At 49.6% G+C, this 16,862-nt stretch overlaps 1 protein-coding gene across 1 annotated transcript in view; it reads left to right on the forward strand.

Annotated features, from left to right (window-relative positions):
* The window catches only part of LOC133750453 (katanin-interacting protein-like), a 57,522-nt gene that overhangs the window by 1,490 nt on the left and 39,170 nt on the right, over positions 1–16,862 (forward strand). Inside the window, exons 2-3 of the mRNA XM_062180057.1 lie at positions 366–399; positions 1,466–1,597. Coding sequence (XP_062036041.1) covers positions 366–399; positions 1,466–1,597 — 166 coding nt within the window. The remainder of the gene's footprint in view (positions 1–365; positions 400–1,465; positions 1,598–16,862) is intronic.

Here is a 16,862-nt window from a genome sequence, read left to right on the forward strand (position 1 = left end):
CAGATGTCCCTCCCTCCCCACAGCCCCGGACAGCTCACTGCCTCCTCCACCCAGGGCCAGGGGAGCCGAGCTTCTTCCTTTTAAGGGCACAGCCTAGAACAGGCACCCATCCTGCCTCCCACCTGCACCTCGGGGCTCCTGCCCAGCCGCAGGGGATTCTGGGAACTCAGTGCAGGAGGAGAAGGGGACATGGATATTGGGTGTCAGCCCACAGCCTGCCACACCAGGTGTATTAATTCTGCTTTGTGTTGCTCTAAATAAAGCAGCCCAGAACAGTGTCTTGGGAAAGAGAAGGTTTATTTCAGCTTCTGGTTTGCAGGTTGTTGTTCAGGCTCAGGAGGCCCCATGGGCTGGCATCCACGTAGGCTGCTCGTAGGAGATGTGGACGATGATCATGGGGTGAGCCCGGAGTGGAGAGACAAAACCTAGGCTGATCTTGAACTCACAAAATGATCTTTTTTTTAAGATTATTTATTTATTTATTTGAAAGGCAGAATTACAGAAAAGCAGAGGCAGGAGAGAGAGAGAGAGAGAGAGAGAGAGAGAGAGAGAGAGAGAGAGAGAGAGAGAGATCTTCTATCTGCTGGTTCACTCCCCAAATGACCGTTAACAGCTGAGCTGATCCAAAGCCAGGAGCCAGGAGCTTCCTCGAGGTTTCCCATGTGGGTACAGGGGCCCAAGGCCACAGCAGAGAGCTGGATTGGAAGTGGAGCAGCAGGACTTGAACTGGCACCCATATGGGATGCTGGCACTGTAGGTGACAGCCTTACCTGCTATGCCAAAAGTGCCGCCCCCAAAAAATGATCAAAATCACTTGCTCACAAGGCCCTTTTTGAGAAGCTGAATACTTCCCAAAGGCCTGATCATCTCAAATGGAAAGGGTTTTTTTTTTAAAAAAAGATTTATTTTATTTATTTGAAAGACAGAGTTACAGAGAGAGGTAGAGACAGAGAGAGAGGTCTTCCATCCACTGGTTCACTCCCCAGATGGCTGCAATGGCTGGAGCTGGGCCGATCTGAAGCCAGGAGCTTCTTCCGGGTCTTCCATGCGAGTGCAGGGGCCCAAGGACTTGGGCCATCCTCCACTTCCTTCCCAGACCATAGCAGAGAGCTGGATTGGAAGAGGAGAAGCTGGGACTAGAACCGGTGCCCATATGGGATACCAGCACTGCAGGCCAGGGCTTTAACCCACTGCGCCACAGCGCCACTGCACCACTGTGCCACAGCGCCAGCCCCAGAAAGGTTGTTTTTAAGAATTCTGCGGCACATACTTGGGAAATTCCAATAAGAGGCAGTGAAGACTTCTAAGCCCAGGTGGCCCGACCCACGTGGTGCCGGCCTGTGTGAGACCCCCCAGCTGCGCCAGACTCCTGTGCTCAGCCCCTCCCGTGCTAGTCCACGTCCCTGGGAGGAACACAGACATTCACTACCCCCATCTCTGAATCTGTCTCAATTTTTGTGCATAGAGATCGGTGCAGATCCGAACAGAAGCCGGCTCGAGGCTCCACATCGAACCCCCCGTGGACTACTCGGAAGATTTTGAGTCGACTGAGGATGCCGATGCCAAGACCATGGATGTTTCTGGGGATCGTCCACAGGTAGGGATTGGCCATGGCCTTGTGCCATGAGCTCAGGGCTCCGGTGGCCCTTGGGACACTTTCCATCAGTTATTCATGCCATTGTCCTCACTCGCACCTGGGTCCCTCCCTCCTGTATTCATCTCAACACACTTTGATGAGCACGTGGGCTGGGTGCTAGATGCCGGTGTCCCCAGGTCAGTGAGGCTGGGGTCTGATACCCCACATAGCCCCTCGATGGCACAGAGCAGCTGAGAAGTGAGGACAAAGCATGGGGGGAAGGGAGGAGGGGACTGGCGTCCAGGAAGGCTCCCCAGAGGGAGTGACTTCGCCCTGGGTCAGAGTTTAGTGGGGAAAGGTAGGCAGGCAGAGCTGGCGCTCTGTCTGTCTACATATGTAGACGTGCACTGTTACCGCCGTAGGTAGCAGAGAACGCAAGCACAAACTGCTGTGGCTCAGGGTCCTCGTGGTCAGTGCGTGACTTTGCCAGCTGCTCACTCCCATCATTCTCAGACTGCCATATCCTCTCAGCTGCAGTAGTAGGAGGGAGTCTTCCTAAGTTCATGGGAACACAGAGTAGGAAAAAAAAATGCAAAAAATAAGCATCTTTCAATTCAATTTTTCCATGGACTTTAAACTTTTTAATAATTATTATTTCCTTGAGAAGCAGAGAGAGAGCTCGCTCGCATCTGCTGGTTCACACCCCAAATGCCCACAATGGCTGGGACCAGGGCCCCACTGAAGCTAATCGTAGTCTGAAGCCACGTGTGGGTGGCTTCACTTGAACCATCACCTGCTGCCCCCCGGGAAAGGTACTAGCAGGAAGCTTAGGGTCAGGAGCCAGAGGCAGGCTCAAACCCAGGCACTGCGACATGGAATGAGGGCCTCCTACGCTGTGCCTTAACCACTAGGCTAAATGCCCACCCCTCCCCAAACTTCTGCAAGTCCCCTCGTGTATCCCAGTCTTGCCTTGAGCAGGCATCTGTCGTGCACCTGTTATTGGGCTTCAGGCTCTGTCCCAGACACCAGAGACAGAGCAATGGACAGAACTGCTGAGACATTTATTCTTAAACAACTTACATTATTATTCTCCAAACGGGAGACAGACCATAAAGAAAACCAAAGGAACAAGCAGTGAGATCATTTCAGGTACTGATGTAATCTCAGGAAGGTAGGACAGTAAGATGGTATGGGAGAGAGGGAAGGAGGGCCTCTCCTAGGTATGACATTTCAGCTGAATGGTGATGGGTAAGCAGGCGCAGCTTGGGAAGCAGCAATGGGAAAAGCATTCCAGGCAGAGGGAACAGCAAGTGTAGTGGGTGTGAGGCTGGGCTTATTTGGGGAGCAGGCATAGGAGAGCAATGGGATGTGGAATGAGGTGAGGGGGTGCCTGAGGATGGTTACCTGGCATTTACCCCGAGAGCATTGCTTTTATAGTCAAGAGTGTATGAGTAGATCGTCTACCTGGTTACGCACAGGTGGAATTCTCCAGAGATGGCAAGTGATGGTCAAGTTGGTAAGCTGGCCCCTGGGCAATGGGCAGATTGCACAGCCTCACCACAGGGCCCAAGCCTCGCTTCCGCCCGGCGCTTCCATGCCCCCAAACTGCTTTTACAGAATGAAAGTGGGCATCCAGGCGAGTGGCCTGTGGTCCAGGGAACATGCGTCTGCTTTCCATGGCGTGTCTGCACTGCCGTGTCTGCTGATGATGGAGGGCCAGGTGAGAAGCGGGCCTCACCTTGTTGTTCCACGTGGGGGTTCCCAGGGGGCTGGGAGTAAATTGCAAATTTTTGTCTTCCTCAAAAACAAAGAGTCCTTGTCCTTGCCTGTGGAACGACTCCGTGTCCTTGTTTCTCTGGCCCACCGGTGAAACGGGAATTAAGCAGTAGGAAAAGCTGTGGTCTTCGTCGACTTGAAAACTCCTGCCACACAACACACACATGCACACACACACAGTATGCTTTTGTCCTCTGCTCAGAATCAGAGTGAGCAAACGGAGCCGTGCGTTTGCCTTCGTCTGTTGGGGAGGCTGATCCTCAGCCACGTTGCACCTGCCGCAGGGCCGGCCTCGCGTCCATGCCCCAGTATGCGTGTGTGCCCTGCAGACAAGGGGCTGTAGCAGTCTGCCGTCGGCCAGGCATCCAGCACCTGCTGTGCGGTGAGCCCGCAGTCCCTCCTACGCAAGCTCCCAAGCTCCCTGCCCCATAAGGCTCCCTCACCTGCTCCTGGGTTCCGTTAGTGTTCCTCTGTGCACCTGCTCAGAATTGGCATGGCTGCTGCTCTGCCAGCATTTCATTTTCTTCCCTGTGAGTGCTTGATTGTATTTCTTTCTCTCCCTTTTTCCAAAAACCCCATCTTGAGGAGGCTTTCCTTAAGGCTTCACAGTCCATTTCCCCTTGGAAATTTCCTGCTAAATAAAAGAGGCAAATGGCAGCACTAGTTTTCCGGGGATGGCAGAAGCCTTCAGGGATGCAGATGGAATAGGGAAAGAAAAAGAAAGCGTGGGCACACACACTCAGCCGCCTCTCACTGTTTGCAAGCGCAGCCCACAATGGAGTAATAGGAAATGCGTGTCCGCGGAGGTACTTGTCTTCCGACCCTCGCTGTTGAAACACACCGGCCTCTTTGCCTTCAATCAGACCCTCCGTGAACTTCAATTTCCCCGTGGCTGTGCGTTCACAAACCTGCGTGCTGCAGACATGTTCTCCTGGCCTCCACCCTGCCGACCTGCACGGTGCTTTTCAAAGATGTGATTTCTCAGCTGACATTTAAGACTCAGGAGATGCCGTGTGAAAGCCTGAGCCAGGGGCTTGCGCTGAAAAATCAGAAGGCTTAGGAGCCACTTTCTTCTACGATAGCAATGAGTGGGGCTGGGGAGCGGGTGTCCGCTTGGACAGGTGTGTGTTCCCCGGTGTGCCGCAGTCCCCACCACCAAGTTCTCAACACTGCAGATAAGACAGATGATGGGGCAGGCATCTGGTACAGCTGTTAAAATGCCACTTAGGAGGGGCTGGCACTGTGGCGTAGTGGGTAAAGCCACCGCCTGCAGTGCCAGCATCCCATATGGGCACTGGTTCGAGTCCTGACTGCTCCACTTCTGATCCAGCTCTCTGCTATGGCCTGGGAAAGCAGAAGACGGCCCAAGTGCTTGGGCCCCTGCACCCACATGGGAGGCCCGGAAGAAGCTCCTGACTCCTAGCTTCAGATCAGTGCAGCTCTGACTGTTGCGGTCATTTGGGGAGTAAACCAGCAGATGGAAGAACCCTCTCTCTCTCTGGCTTTGCCTTTCTTTGTAACTCTTTCAAATAAATAAAATAAAACTTCAAAAAAAAAAAATGCCACTTGACACCTGCATCCCAGAGCAGAGTGCCTGGTCTTGAGTTCAAGCTCTGTTCCTGATTCTAGCTTTCTGCTGTTGAGCACCCTGGAAGGCGAGGGAGCAGGTGAGGACTCAAGTAGTTGGGTCCCTGCCACCCATGTGGAAGATCCAGGTGGAGTTCCTGGCTCCTGGCTTCTTTGGCCTGGCTCAGCCCCAGCTGTTGTGGGCATTGGTGTGTGTGTGTCCGTGTCCATATCTTCTGGGTCTCTGCCTTTCAAAATAAAAGAATTATAAAAAGATGGTAAATGAGTATAGATCAGGAGGTGGTGGGGACTTCTAAGAAAGAGAGCTGAGGTGATATCGTGGTAGAGACCATAAGAAGGGAGAGAGTGAGCCATGCAGAGCAGAGCATCCAGGCCCCTGGAGGAGCAGGTGCAGAGGCCCGAGGTGGAACGCTGGCAAGGAGGCCAGCGTGGTTACAGAGCGGGGGCACGGTGAGGAAGAGGAGGTGCGGCCAGGGAAGCAGGCATGGGTCAGGTTGCACAGGGCTTGAGGGCTGGGATGATATGGGGCTCTCACTGACTGTGAGTCAGCTGGTTTAAACCCTCCAGACTAAAAATGAAAGGTGTCCTTGCACCTAAGGAAGGTCAACCAGGGCTGTCCTGGTCCCGTGATGCCCCCCAGTGGAGTTATCCAAGAGCAAGAGAAATAAGGGGAAGGTGTGACCCCCGTCCCATGGACGTCTCCTGGAAACCTTCAGGAGTCTGTTCCCATCGTGTGGGTTCTGGAGCTGGCAGCCCAGGGGTCTTCCCACGATCACCATTCAGCGTCATTACAGATGCATACAGCTCTCAGGGCCAAGCATCTGTCCCCTGTGATCAGCGCACCCCACCCCACAGGGCCCTGTAGCAAATCTCTGCAGTTGTCCTTCATCCATTTCGACAGCGATTCTTGAAAAATGCGGGATTGCTTTTTCATAATACTGTATTTATTCATCTATCTATTTAGTTTGATTTGAAAGGCGGAGACAAAGAGATCTTCCATTCACAGGTTCGCTTTCCAAATGTCTACAACAGCCAGAGCTGGGCCAAGCTGAATCCAGGATCCCAGAACTCCCACCTGGGTTTCCCAGGTGGGTGTCAGGGATTGAGGTACTTGAGTCATCACCACTGCCTTCCAGGGTGCACATGAGCAGGAAGCTGGAATCAAAAGCAGAGTCAGGACTCGAACCCAGGACTCTGATATGGGAGGTGGGCATCCCAAGCAGAAGCTTAACCACTGTGCGGGACACCTACCCCTGAGGGACCACTTTTAAGGCAGTTCCATTGCTTGGATATTTCTGCCATTTGGGACTACCATGTAATAACCCTTAACTGGGTACCTTTGTAAAAAAAATATTACCATAATATAAAGGGATTGTACTATCCATGTCATTTGATGATTGTACTTTATTTACTTGACACCATCCCATAGCCATCTTTCCATGCCAGCACTCCCCCAACCATCATGCAGCTTATTGGGTCAGAGCGCTGTTTTGGGAGTTGGTAGCATGAGTTTGAATCCTGGTCCTGGTATTAGCTGTGCCTGCAATGGCGCCGGGACAGCAAGAGTGCAATCAGTTCACCTTTGGGAGTGAGAGCAGAGGGTGAGGAGACAGAGAGGGGAGGCAGGGGCCCCAAAAGAAGAATGATGCCTCCCTCATGTCTTCAGGACTGTAGGCTGCTTCTACCATGCCTAGGTCTCTGTGCTTGTCTCTATGGCACCACACCCTGTGACTTTAATTTCTCCCTTCTGAACCTACAAGGGCCTGACCCTCCCAGCAGTACAGACAGAGAAAGAATCCTTTTAACTTCTCAGGGTGTAATGGTAAGGTGGAGTCCCAGCACCCTAAGCAGGAAGTTGCCAGCACCTTTCCCATAGCCAAGCTGCTGGGGCAGAAGATGGGCCCCATGAGAGCTTCTGTGACAACCACACAGATTAACAAAAGGATTTGGCTGTAACAGAAAAAACTCTGGCCTGCCCACCAGAAGACTTAAAACACATGATTTTTTTTTTTTGGCAATGTTTTTTTCCCCCCAGAAACCTTTGATTTAAAGAATACAAGCTTCATGCATTTCATAAATACAACTTTAGGAACATGGTGATCCTTCCAACCATACCCACCCTCCCAACCAACACTCCCACCTTTCTTCCTCATCCCTCTACTATTCCCATTCTTATTTTTTACTAAGATTTGTTTTCTTTTTTAAAAGATTTATTTATTTATTTGAAAGGCAGAGTTACAGAGAGAGAGAGAGAGAGAGAGAGAGAGAGACAAAGAATCTTCCATCCATTGGTTCACTCTCCAAATGGCCTCAAGGAGCAGGGCAGGGCTGGGCTAGCAGAAGCCAGGAGCCAGGAGCTTCTTCCCAGTCTCCCATGTGAGTGCAGGGGTCCAAGGACTTGGGCCATCCTCTGCTGCTTTCTCGGGCATATTAGCAGGGAGCTGGATTGGAAGTGGAGCAGCCAGGACTCAAACTGGTGCCCATGTGGGATGCTGGTGCTGCAGGCAGCAGCTTTACCTGCTTATGCCACAGTGCCGGCCTCACTAAGATCTATTTTCAATTAACTTTACGCACATATGGTTAACTCTTTACTAAGTAGAGAGTTCAACAAATAGTATGAAAAAAACTGTTCATTAACAGTTGAGACAAAGGCTATACAAAGTCATTGCATCTCAAAGTGTCAATTTCATTTCTATAGATTACCTTTTAGGTGCTCCATTAGTTATCACAGATCAGGGAGAACAGATGGAATTTGTCCTTTTAGCACTGGCTTATTTCACTAAGTATGATGTTTTCCAGTTGCATTCATTTTGTTGCAAATGACAGGATTTCTTTTTTTTTTTAACCATTGTGTAGTATTCCATGGTGTACATATCCCATAATTTCTTTATCTGATCTTCAATTGATAGGCATTCGGGTTGATTCCATGTCTTAGCTATTGCAAATTCAGCTGAAATTAACATGGGGGTACAGATCACTCTTTCATATGCTGATTTCATTTTCCTTGGGTAAATTCCCAGGAGTGGGATGGCTGGGTCATATGGTAGGTTGATATTCAGATTTCTGAGTTATCTCCATACTGTCTTCCATTGTGGCTATACCAGTTTATATTCCCACCAACAGTGGATTAGGGTACCTTTTTCCTGACATCCTCACCAGCATTTGTTGTTTGTTGATTTCTGTATGAAAGTCATTCTGACTGGGGTGAGGTGAAGCCTCATTGTGGTTTTGATTTGCATTTCCCTGATAGTTTGTGATCCTGAACCTTTTTTTCATGTGTCTGTTGGGCATTTGGATTTCCTCTTTTGAAAAATGCCTATTCAAGTCCTTTTCCCATTTCTTAACTGAGTTGTTTGCTTTATTGTTTTTGAGTTTCTTGATCTCTTTATATACTCTGATTATTAATCCTTTATCAGTTGTATAGTTTACAAATAATTTCTCCTGTCAGTTGCCTTTTCTTCATGATGGTTTTAAAAATGAGAGCAAGAGCTCACAGTACATGAACGTGTACTGAGTGCTAAGCACCACATTGAGGATATACCATCCATCACTACATCAGACCTGTGAGTTAAATGCTAACTATCAGGACAAGCATCGTGGCGTAGCAGGTTAAGCCGCTGGCCTGCGACGCTGGCATCCCATATGGGTGCCGGTTATGTCCTGGCTGCTCCACTTCTGATCCAGCTCCCTGCTAATGTGCCTGAGACAGCATTGGAGGATGGCCCAGGTACTTGGGTTCCTGTACCCACATGGGAAACCTTGAAGAAACTCCTGGCTCCTGGCTTTGACCTGCCTCTGCCTTGGCTGTTGTAGCCATTTAGGAAGTAAACCAGCGGATGGAGGTTTTCTCTTTCTCTTTCTCTCTCTCTCTGTAACCCTGGCTTTCAAATAGATAAATAAAAAAAATTTTTTTTAGAAAAAAAATGCTAGGTATCTTCATTGCCATGTTACAGTTTGAAAAAATTGAAGAAGGGAGAAGTGATGTTGTTCACTCAGGCCTCAGAGAAACCCCGGGCGCCACGATTCCCTGTTCCTTGGAATGAGCAGTGACAGGCTGGGAACGACCCAGGCCTGCATTTGCTTGAGGTTGTGCCACAGTCTGTTGTGAATATTATCGATCTTCTGCCTGGGGGTGAGGTGCTCAGAGGTAGCCATCCATCAGTTAGGCTTCACAGTGTTTTATTTTATTTATTTATTTTTTTTGACAGGCAGAGTGGATAGTGAGAGAGAAAGACAGAGACAAAGGTCTTCTTTTGCCGTTGGTTCACCCTCCAAAGGCCGCCGCGGCCAGCGCACTGCGGCCGGCGCACCGTGCTGATCCAATGGCAGGAGCCAGGTGTTTTCTCCTGGTCTCCCATGGGGTGCAGGGCCCAAGCACTTGGACCATCCTCCTCTGCACTCCTGGGCCACAGCAGAGAGCTGGCCTAGAAGAGGGGCAACCGGGACAGAATCCGGCACCCCGACCAGGACTAGAACCCGGTGTGCCGGCGCCGCAAGGTGGAGGATTAGCCTATTGAACCGCAGCGCTGGCTTCACAGTGTTTTAAACCATAACAGAGGGAACCTCTCCTTAGCCAAATAGCTCCCCAGTGAAGCCATAGCTGATAACGTAGATGAGAAATGTTTTTCAAAAATGAAACCCGATGAGGAAACAACCAGACAGACCCAAGTTGAAGGACAGCTTACAAACCAACTGGCCTGGGGTCTTTGCAGACACCAATGGCCTGAGACCTGAGAAAGGCTTGGGGCCACACCCGATGAAAGGTAGGTACAGCGAGTTCACCCTCCTGCAATGTGGTCAGAGGAATTGCTCCATTGAACAGTGGTTTCCCGAAATTCACAAGGCCTTGAAAATGATACTGCATCAACATTACATTTCCTGCATGCATTCATGGTACCATGGCTATATTACTCAGCTTTTGTTACTACAACCTAGAGACGTGAGAGGAGCTACTCGGGAAGGAAGAAAGCTCACTTCAGCTTGCGGTTTGGGCCATTCACAGTCCAAGATCTCAGGGCCTCATTAGTGTGGCATCTGATAGTGGTGGGACACGTATGGAGGGGGGAGCCTGTGGGGAGTGAGGAAGAGAAAGAGAAGCTAGGCTGAAGTCAGCTGATAGCCAGGCCTCTCCCAAGGCCACACCTGAAGGACCTCCTAGAAGGCCCACCTTTGGACTCCAGAATTGTATCCAGTCTCCCCCCTTAATCCGTTGACCATTTACCTAAGGCTTTAGGGACCAAGCCTTCAACTCATGGGCTTCTAGGGGACCCCCAGGCTGTTGGCAAAGCCTAACGGTAGCCTTGTGACGAGTGAATGTCCTGTGCTTGGGACACTGAAGAGTGCAGGCATGAGGGGTTGTGTGGTCAGCAGCCATGCCTCAATGGGTCAGAATGAAGGTTATGTATATAACACGGAAGAGGGGAAAGCAGGGGACGAATGTGGCAACATGGTAATTGGCGAACGCAGGCTAGGGGTATCTGGGTGTTAATTATACGATCATGATCAATTTTCTGTGCTTTTACATGGTTTCAAAATAGAAAGGGAAAAAAAAGCAGGTTAGGCATTTTGCAGAGCAGTTAGGACATAGGTGAGGTTGCCTGCCTGCATCCCGTATTGTAACACCAAGAGGCGCAGCTCTGCTCTGGACTCAACTTCCTGCTAATGCAGACCTTGGGAGGCACCAGGGTGGCTCAGGTGACTGAGTTCCGGCCACCCACATGGGACTGAATTCTTGGCTTCTGGCTTCAGCCCCTGGACTATTTGGGATTTGTCTTTCTGGCTATCTCTCTCTCTCTGTCTCTCAAATAAATAAGTAAAATTAAATACAACACTAGCACATTAAAGAAATGAGGTATATGGCCGGCGCCATGGCTCAACAGGCTAATCCTCCGCCTTGCGGTGCCGGCACACCGGGTTCTAGTCTCGGTCGGGGTGCCGGATTCTGTCCCGGTTGCCCCTCTTCCAGGCCAGCTCTCTGCTATGGCCCGGGAAGGCAGTGGAGGATGGCCCAAGTGCTTGGGCCCTGCACCCCATGGGAGACTAGGAAAAGCACCTGGCTCCTGGCTTTGGATCAGAGCGGTGTGCTGGCTGCGGCGGCCATTGGAGGGTGAACCAACGGCAAAAAGGAAGACCTTTCTCTCTGTCTCTCTCTCTCTCACTATCCACTCTGCCTGTCAAAAAAAAAAAAAAAAAAAGAGGTATATCAGTAGAAGCAGAGGCACAAGGCAAGTGAGAGGAGAGACGTAGTTTAACCACCTACTAGGAATGTGTATCAATGCCAGTTTCCCAGTTGTGATGATGTACTACTGTTGTTACAAGACATTACCCTGACAAGAAACTGGGCCGAGGATAGATGGGACCTCTCCGGATTGCTCCTTACAAACTGTGCGTGAAATGCACAAGCAGCTCCAAATCTAGAGCTAAAAAACAATCACGGAAAACACGACCGTGCCGGGCCTGTCCCTTGGAGGTTCTGATTGGGACTCTGTCCTGTCCCTCCCACGAGTCTGGCTTTGTAGCAGTGTTCGAGAACCACGGTTAGAAGGAAAGGAGAGCGGCGGTCCTCAAGATCTGACACGCACAGGCACCACTTGGGATGTTTGCTAAAGACGAGATCTTAGGGCCTGGCGTTTGGCACAGTGCTTAAGACACTGCGTGGTACCCCCACAGCCCTTACCAGAGAGTTGTGGTTCCAGTCCTGCCCCCACATCCAGTTCCACCTTCCTGCTGGTGTGCACCTGGGAGGCACCGGATGGTGATCCCTGCCACCCCCCAGGGAGACCTACATTGAGGTCCTGGCTCCTGGCTGTGGCCTGGCCCAACCCCAGCTTTTATAGGCACTTGGGGAGTAAACCCAAGTGGATGGAAGATCTCTATGTGTCTGCCTCTCTCTCTCTCTCTCCCTCTCTCTCTCTCTCTCTCTCTCTCTGCCTTCAAATGAAATAAAAATAAATAAAAATTTTAATGTTGCATATTTTAGGCTGGTTTTTGAGCTAACAGAATTGGCGTCTAAAAGGTAACACATTTTTTGACAAAAGAGCTGCCAGGGATTTTGATCCAGCAGCCTGAAGATTAGAGCACACCTCACATGGAAGGAACATTTTCCGAGTACTTTGAACTCTGTGGCTTGGATTTGGGGAACTACAGAAGAAAGATGTTTAAAAATCAAAGTTAACAACTCTTCTGCGTCATGCCAAATTAGGATGACTAAAAAGTGCAAAAACAACACAGATCCACAGAGGTTCACAGGGGAGGGTTGGGGGCAGGGTCTGCCCTGCTCTTTGGAACCATATCCTACACTTCTGGAAATTCAGGTGGGAGATGAAGTCACAGAAAAACATAGACAAGAAAAAAAAAAATTGCTGTTGACAACGTCTCACTGTAGGTCAACTTCTACACAAATCACTGACCATTAGTATCAAGAAAAGACTAAATGACTTCAAGCTACAGCAATTTCCCTCTTATCTGTGGTTTCACTTTCCGTGGTTCCAGTTATCTGAGGTCAGCTGAGGTGTGAAAATAATACATGGAACATTCCAGAAATAAACAGTTCATCAGTTTTCAGTTGCATGCTGTTCTGAGTAGCGGGACAAGAACTCACACTGTCCCCTTCTGTCCCGCCTGGTGGGTGGGTGGGGATCATCTCTTTGTCCACGCATCCACGCTGTCTGTGCTGCCCATCTGTTACTCCTTGGGGGCTGTCTCAGTTATCAGATTGACCATTGAGGTATAGCACATGCAAGAGAAAGCGCATTCATAGAACTGTTATTACAGCATATGGTTATAGTTGTTCTATTTGATTGTTAGTTGCTGTATTAATCTCTTATTTGTGCCTAATTTATAAATTATGCTTTATCTTGGGTATGTATGTATAAGGAGAAATATAGTATATATAGAGTTTGGTGGTTTAAAGAGATCCACTGGGGGTCCTAGAACACATCGCCCATGTATGGGGGAACTACAGAACTTTTAAAATTTACTTATTGGGTTAGTGCTGTGGTGTAGTAGGTTAAGCCTCCATCTGTGGTGCTAGCATCCCAAATGGGTGCCGGTTCGAGTCCTGGCTGATCTTCTTCTGATCCAGCACTCTGCTGTGGCCTGGGAAATCAGTAGAAGATGGCCCAAGTGCTTGGGCCCTGCCCCAGTGTGGGTGACCCAGAAGAAGCTCTTGCTCCTGGCTTTACATCAGCCCAGCTCTGCCCATTGCGGCCATTTGGGGAATGAACCAGTAGATGGAAAAGACTTCTCTCTCTGACTCTCCCTCTCTCCCTATCTGTAACTCTGCCTTTCAAATAAATAAATACATCTTTTTAAAAGTTACTTATTTATTTAAATTTTATTTGAAAGTTAAAGAGATGGAAAGAGTGAGACAAAAATAGAGTACTTCTGTCCACTGGTTCATTCCCCCAAATGCCTACCACAGCCAGGGATGAACCAGGCCAAAGCTAGGAGCTTGTAGCTCCATCTGATTCTCTTTTGTAAGTGGCAGGGACCCAAGTACTTGAGCCGTCGTCTGCTGCTTCCCAGGGTCCACATGAGCAGGGAGCTGGTCTGAAGCAGGGGAGGTGGGACACGAACCAGGCAGCATCCTAGCCACAATGCAAACACCCACCCTTACTGTACATTCTAGAAGGCAAGAAAGTCCTGAGATATTCCTGAGACATTTTCATATAAAATTAATCTATGTCTTTACTATTAAAAAGGGTAAACTTAGATAAATAAAAAAATTAATGTTGTGTCATGTGAAGGCATTAATGTGTCAGTTAAATTTTTTTTTTCTTTTTTAACTTTGGTCACATTCAAAATATGGCTCAAACTTGAGGGAAAATAATCCGGAGAAAATAGAGGCATGTAGGAAAGCCTTTTTAAAATTTTTAAAAAATTCTTAGGGCTTGGAAAAGATATGCCGAAATACAGAAATGAGTGCTCAGTGGGAGGGGGTATGGCCACAGGGCAGGGCTCAGACCTGGACCTGGACTAACAAGGCCAGCCTCAGCCCCCAGACCTGTAAGCCATCCTGGCGGGGAGCTGAGCTCATCGCTGGTGCTGCTTTATTGCGAATTAGGAAGCTTATTCTGAGCACGCGTCTCAAGTTGTCCCTGGTCTCCACGCCGCCACTCCCCTGGATGTTTTATATCACCTTACATCTTCTGAAGGCAATGGACTTGCAGTTCCTACCTGGGGGAGTAGACAGCAAGTGGCCTAGACTCAGCAAGCCTGGAGACCTTGGCCAAGTCACACAGTCCTCTGGAGGTTTTGGGAGGTTAGGTTATGTTTCCTATGCCTGCCAGGTCTGAAGTCATAAATTCTGGGTCAAGTTTAAAGGAAAACCCTATTCCTGTATGATAATAGCCATAGAGTAGAGGATACATCATAGTTCATGGAGCCCTTACCCAAGAGCTATTTTCTTTTTTATTTTATTTTATTTTTTTGACAGGCAGAGTGGATAGTGAGAGAGAGAGATAGAGAGAAAGGTCTTCCTTTTGCCATTGGTTCACCCTCCAATGGCCGCCGTGGTAGGCGCACTGCGGCCGGCGCACCGCGCTGATCCGAAGCCAGGAGCCAGGTGCTTCTCCTGGTTTCCCATGGGGTGCAGGGCCCAAGCACTTGGGCCATCCTCCACTGCACTCCCTGGCCACAGCAGAGAGCTGGCCTGGAAGAGGGGCAACCGGGACAGGATCGGTGCCCCGACCGGGACTAGAACCCGGTGTGACGGTGCCGCAAGGCGGAGGATTAGCCTATTGAGCCGCGGCACCGGCCCCAAGAGCTATTTTCTTTAAAAGATTATTTATTTCAAAGTCAGGAGAGGCAGGAGCAGAAAGAGAGAGAAAGAATCCTCCATATGCTGGTTCATTCCCCAAATGGCTGCAACAGTCAGGCTGGGCCAAGCCAAAGCCAGAAGCCAGGAGCTTCTTCCAGGTCCCCCACATGAGTGCAGGGACCCAAGCACTTGTGCCATCTACCACTGCTTGCCTAGGCGATAGCAGAAAGTTGGATCAGAAATAGAGCAGTCAAACTTGAACCAGTACCAACACTGCAAGAGGTGGTTTCACTCACTGTACCACCATGCCCATGCCGGCACCCTGTGGTCTATTTCTGTAGGTCATTTGTAAGGTAGACATTTAGGGCCTGAAACATTCCTCCCCGATCCAGATCTAAGCTTTATAGAGAACAGAGATGAGCTGCCGTGTTTCTGGTCCCTAGAAAAGTGCCTGGCATAGAGGGAGTATGCAAATCTTTGTTAAGCAAATGAATTGAATAGTTGATTGATTGAATCAATGAGGGAGGGAGGGAGGGAGTTGTTGGTTAGACATCCTGGCCAGCCCACACAAGCCGAGTTCAATCATCACATCACTATGTTATAATTACGGTGACAGTATTTGCCAAACCATGAATCAGGACCCGTAAAACGCCAAAGATTTTTGTGCTGCTTCTGGTAGAGGAGTCAGTTGAGAGATAGATTTTGAATTCTGAAATATTGGAATTTGGGGCACATGGTTTTAGGCATTTTATTTCATTTACTTGAGAGACAGAGGGAGACAGACAGAAATCTCCCATCTGCTGGTGCATTCCCCAAATGCTGGCAACAACCAGGGCCGTGCCAGGCTGAAGCTGGCTGCTGGGAACTCATTCCGAGTCTCCTACGTGGGTGACCAGGGACCCAAGTACTCAGTCCTTAGCTGCTGCCTCCCAGGGTGTGTATTGTTAGCTGGAAGCTGGAATGGGGAGCAGAACCAGGCAATAAACCCAGGCCCTCCCATGTGGGATGTGGGGGTCGGAACTGCTAGATGGAATGTCTGCCCTAAAAGACTTCTAAATCACACGAGTGATGGGCCGGCACTGTGGCGTAGCAGGTAAAGCCGCCGCCTGCAGTGCCGGCATCCTATACGGGTGCTGATACGAGTCCCGGATGCTCCACTTCCGATCCAGCTCTCTGCTATGGCTTGGGAAAACAGTGGAAGATGGCCCGAGTCCTTGGGCCCCTGCACCCACGTGGGAGACCTGGAAGAAGCTCCTGGCTCCTGGCTTCGGATCGGCTCAGCTCTGGCCATTGTGGCCATCTGGGGAGTGAACTAGCAGATGGAAGACCTTTCTCTGTCTTTCCCTCTCTCCCTCTCTCTCTGTAACTACCTCTCAAATACATAAATAAAATCGTTAAAAAAAAAAAAAAGCAGTTAGGTGTGTAACAAGTAACAAACCTGGCCCAGGGCACGGTCTGGTGGGCAGTGGAGAGGGCTGTGCAGGACAATGGTAGCCAGCTGTCACCATGTAGAAATACGAGCCCCGCAGGATTAAGCGCATTCTGGTCTTCATTAAACATTTGACTTCAGGAGCCAAGTTGCAAGGCTGAGGGTGGAGGAGAGGGTAAGGTAAAAGCAGAAATGACATGAGATAGAGCAATAGACACATGAATAAACGGATGATAAGTCATGAAGTGTGGAAAAACAGAAGGCCGGATCTGGTGGACCGGAGGGTGGAGAGAGCTTTCTGTATTTTGCTGTTTTCTTCTGAGTTGTTTGACTGTTTTTTTAAAAGATTTGTTTATTTTGAGAGAGGGAGAGAGAGAGAGAGAGAGGTCTTCCATCCGCTGGTTCACCCCCCAGATGGCCGCAACGGCTGGAGCTGCACTGATCTGGAGCCAGCAGCCAGGAGCTTCTTCTGGGTCTCCCATGTGGGTGCAGGGGCCCAAGCACTTGGGCCATCTTCTACTGTTTTCCCAGGCCATAGCAGAGAGCTGGATCGGAAGTGGAGCAGCCGGGACTAGAACCGGCGCCCATATGGGATGCCGGTGTCACAGGCAGCAGCTTTACCTGCTATGCCACAACACCAGTCCCTTGAATATTATTAATACTTTTGTGTTAGATGATATAAAAAAGGCTACAAAATAATGTGAAACTGCCTAACAAACTCTATGACATAATGA

The sequence above is a fragment of the Lepus europaeus genome, chromosome 21, assembly GCF_033115175.1.
Source record: "Lepus europaeus isolate LE1 chromosome 21, mLepTim1.pri, whole genome shotgun sequence".
NCBI lineage: Eukaryota > Metazoa > Chordata > Mammalia > Lagomorpha > Leporidae > Lepus > Lepus europaeus.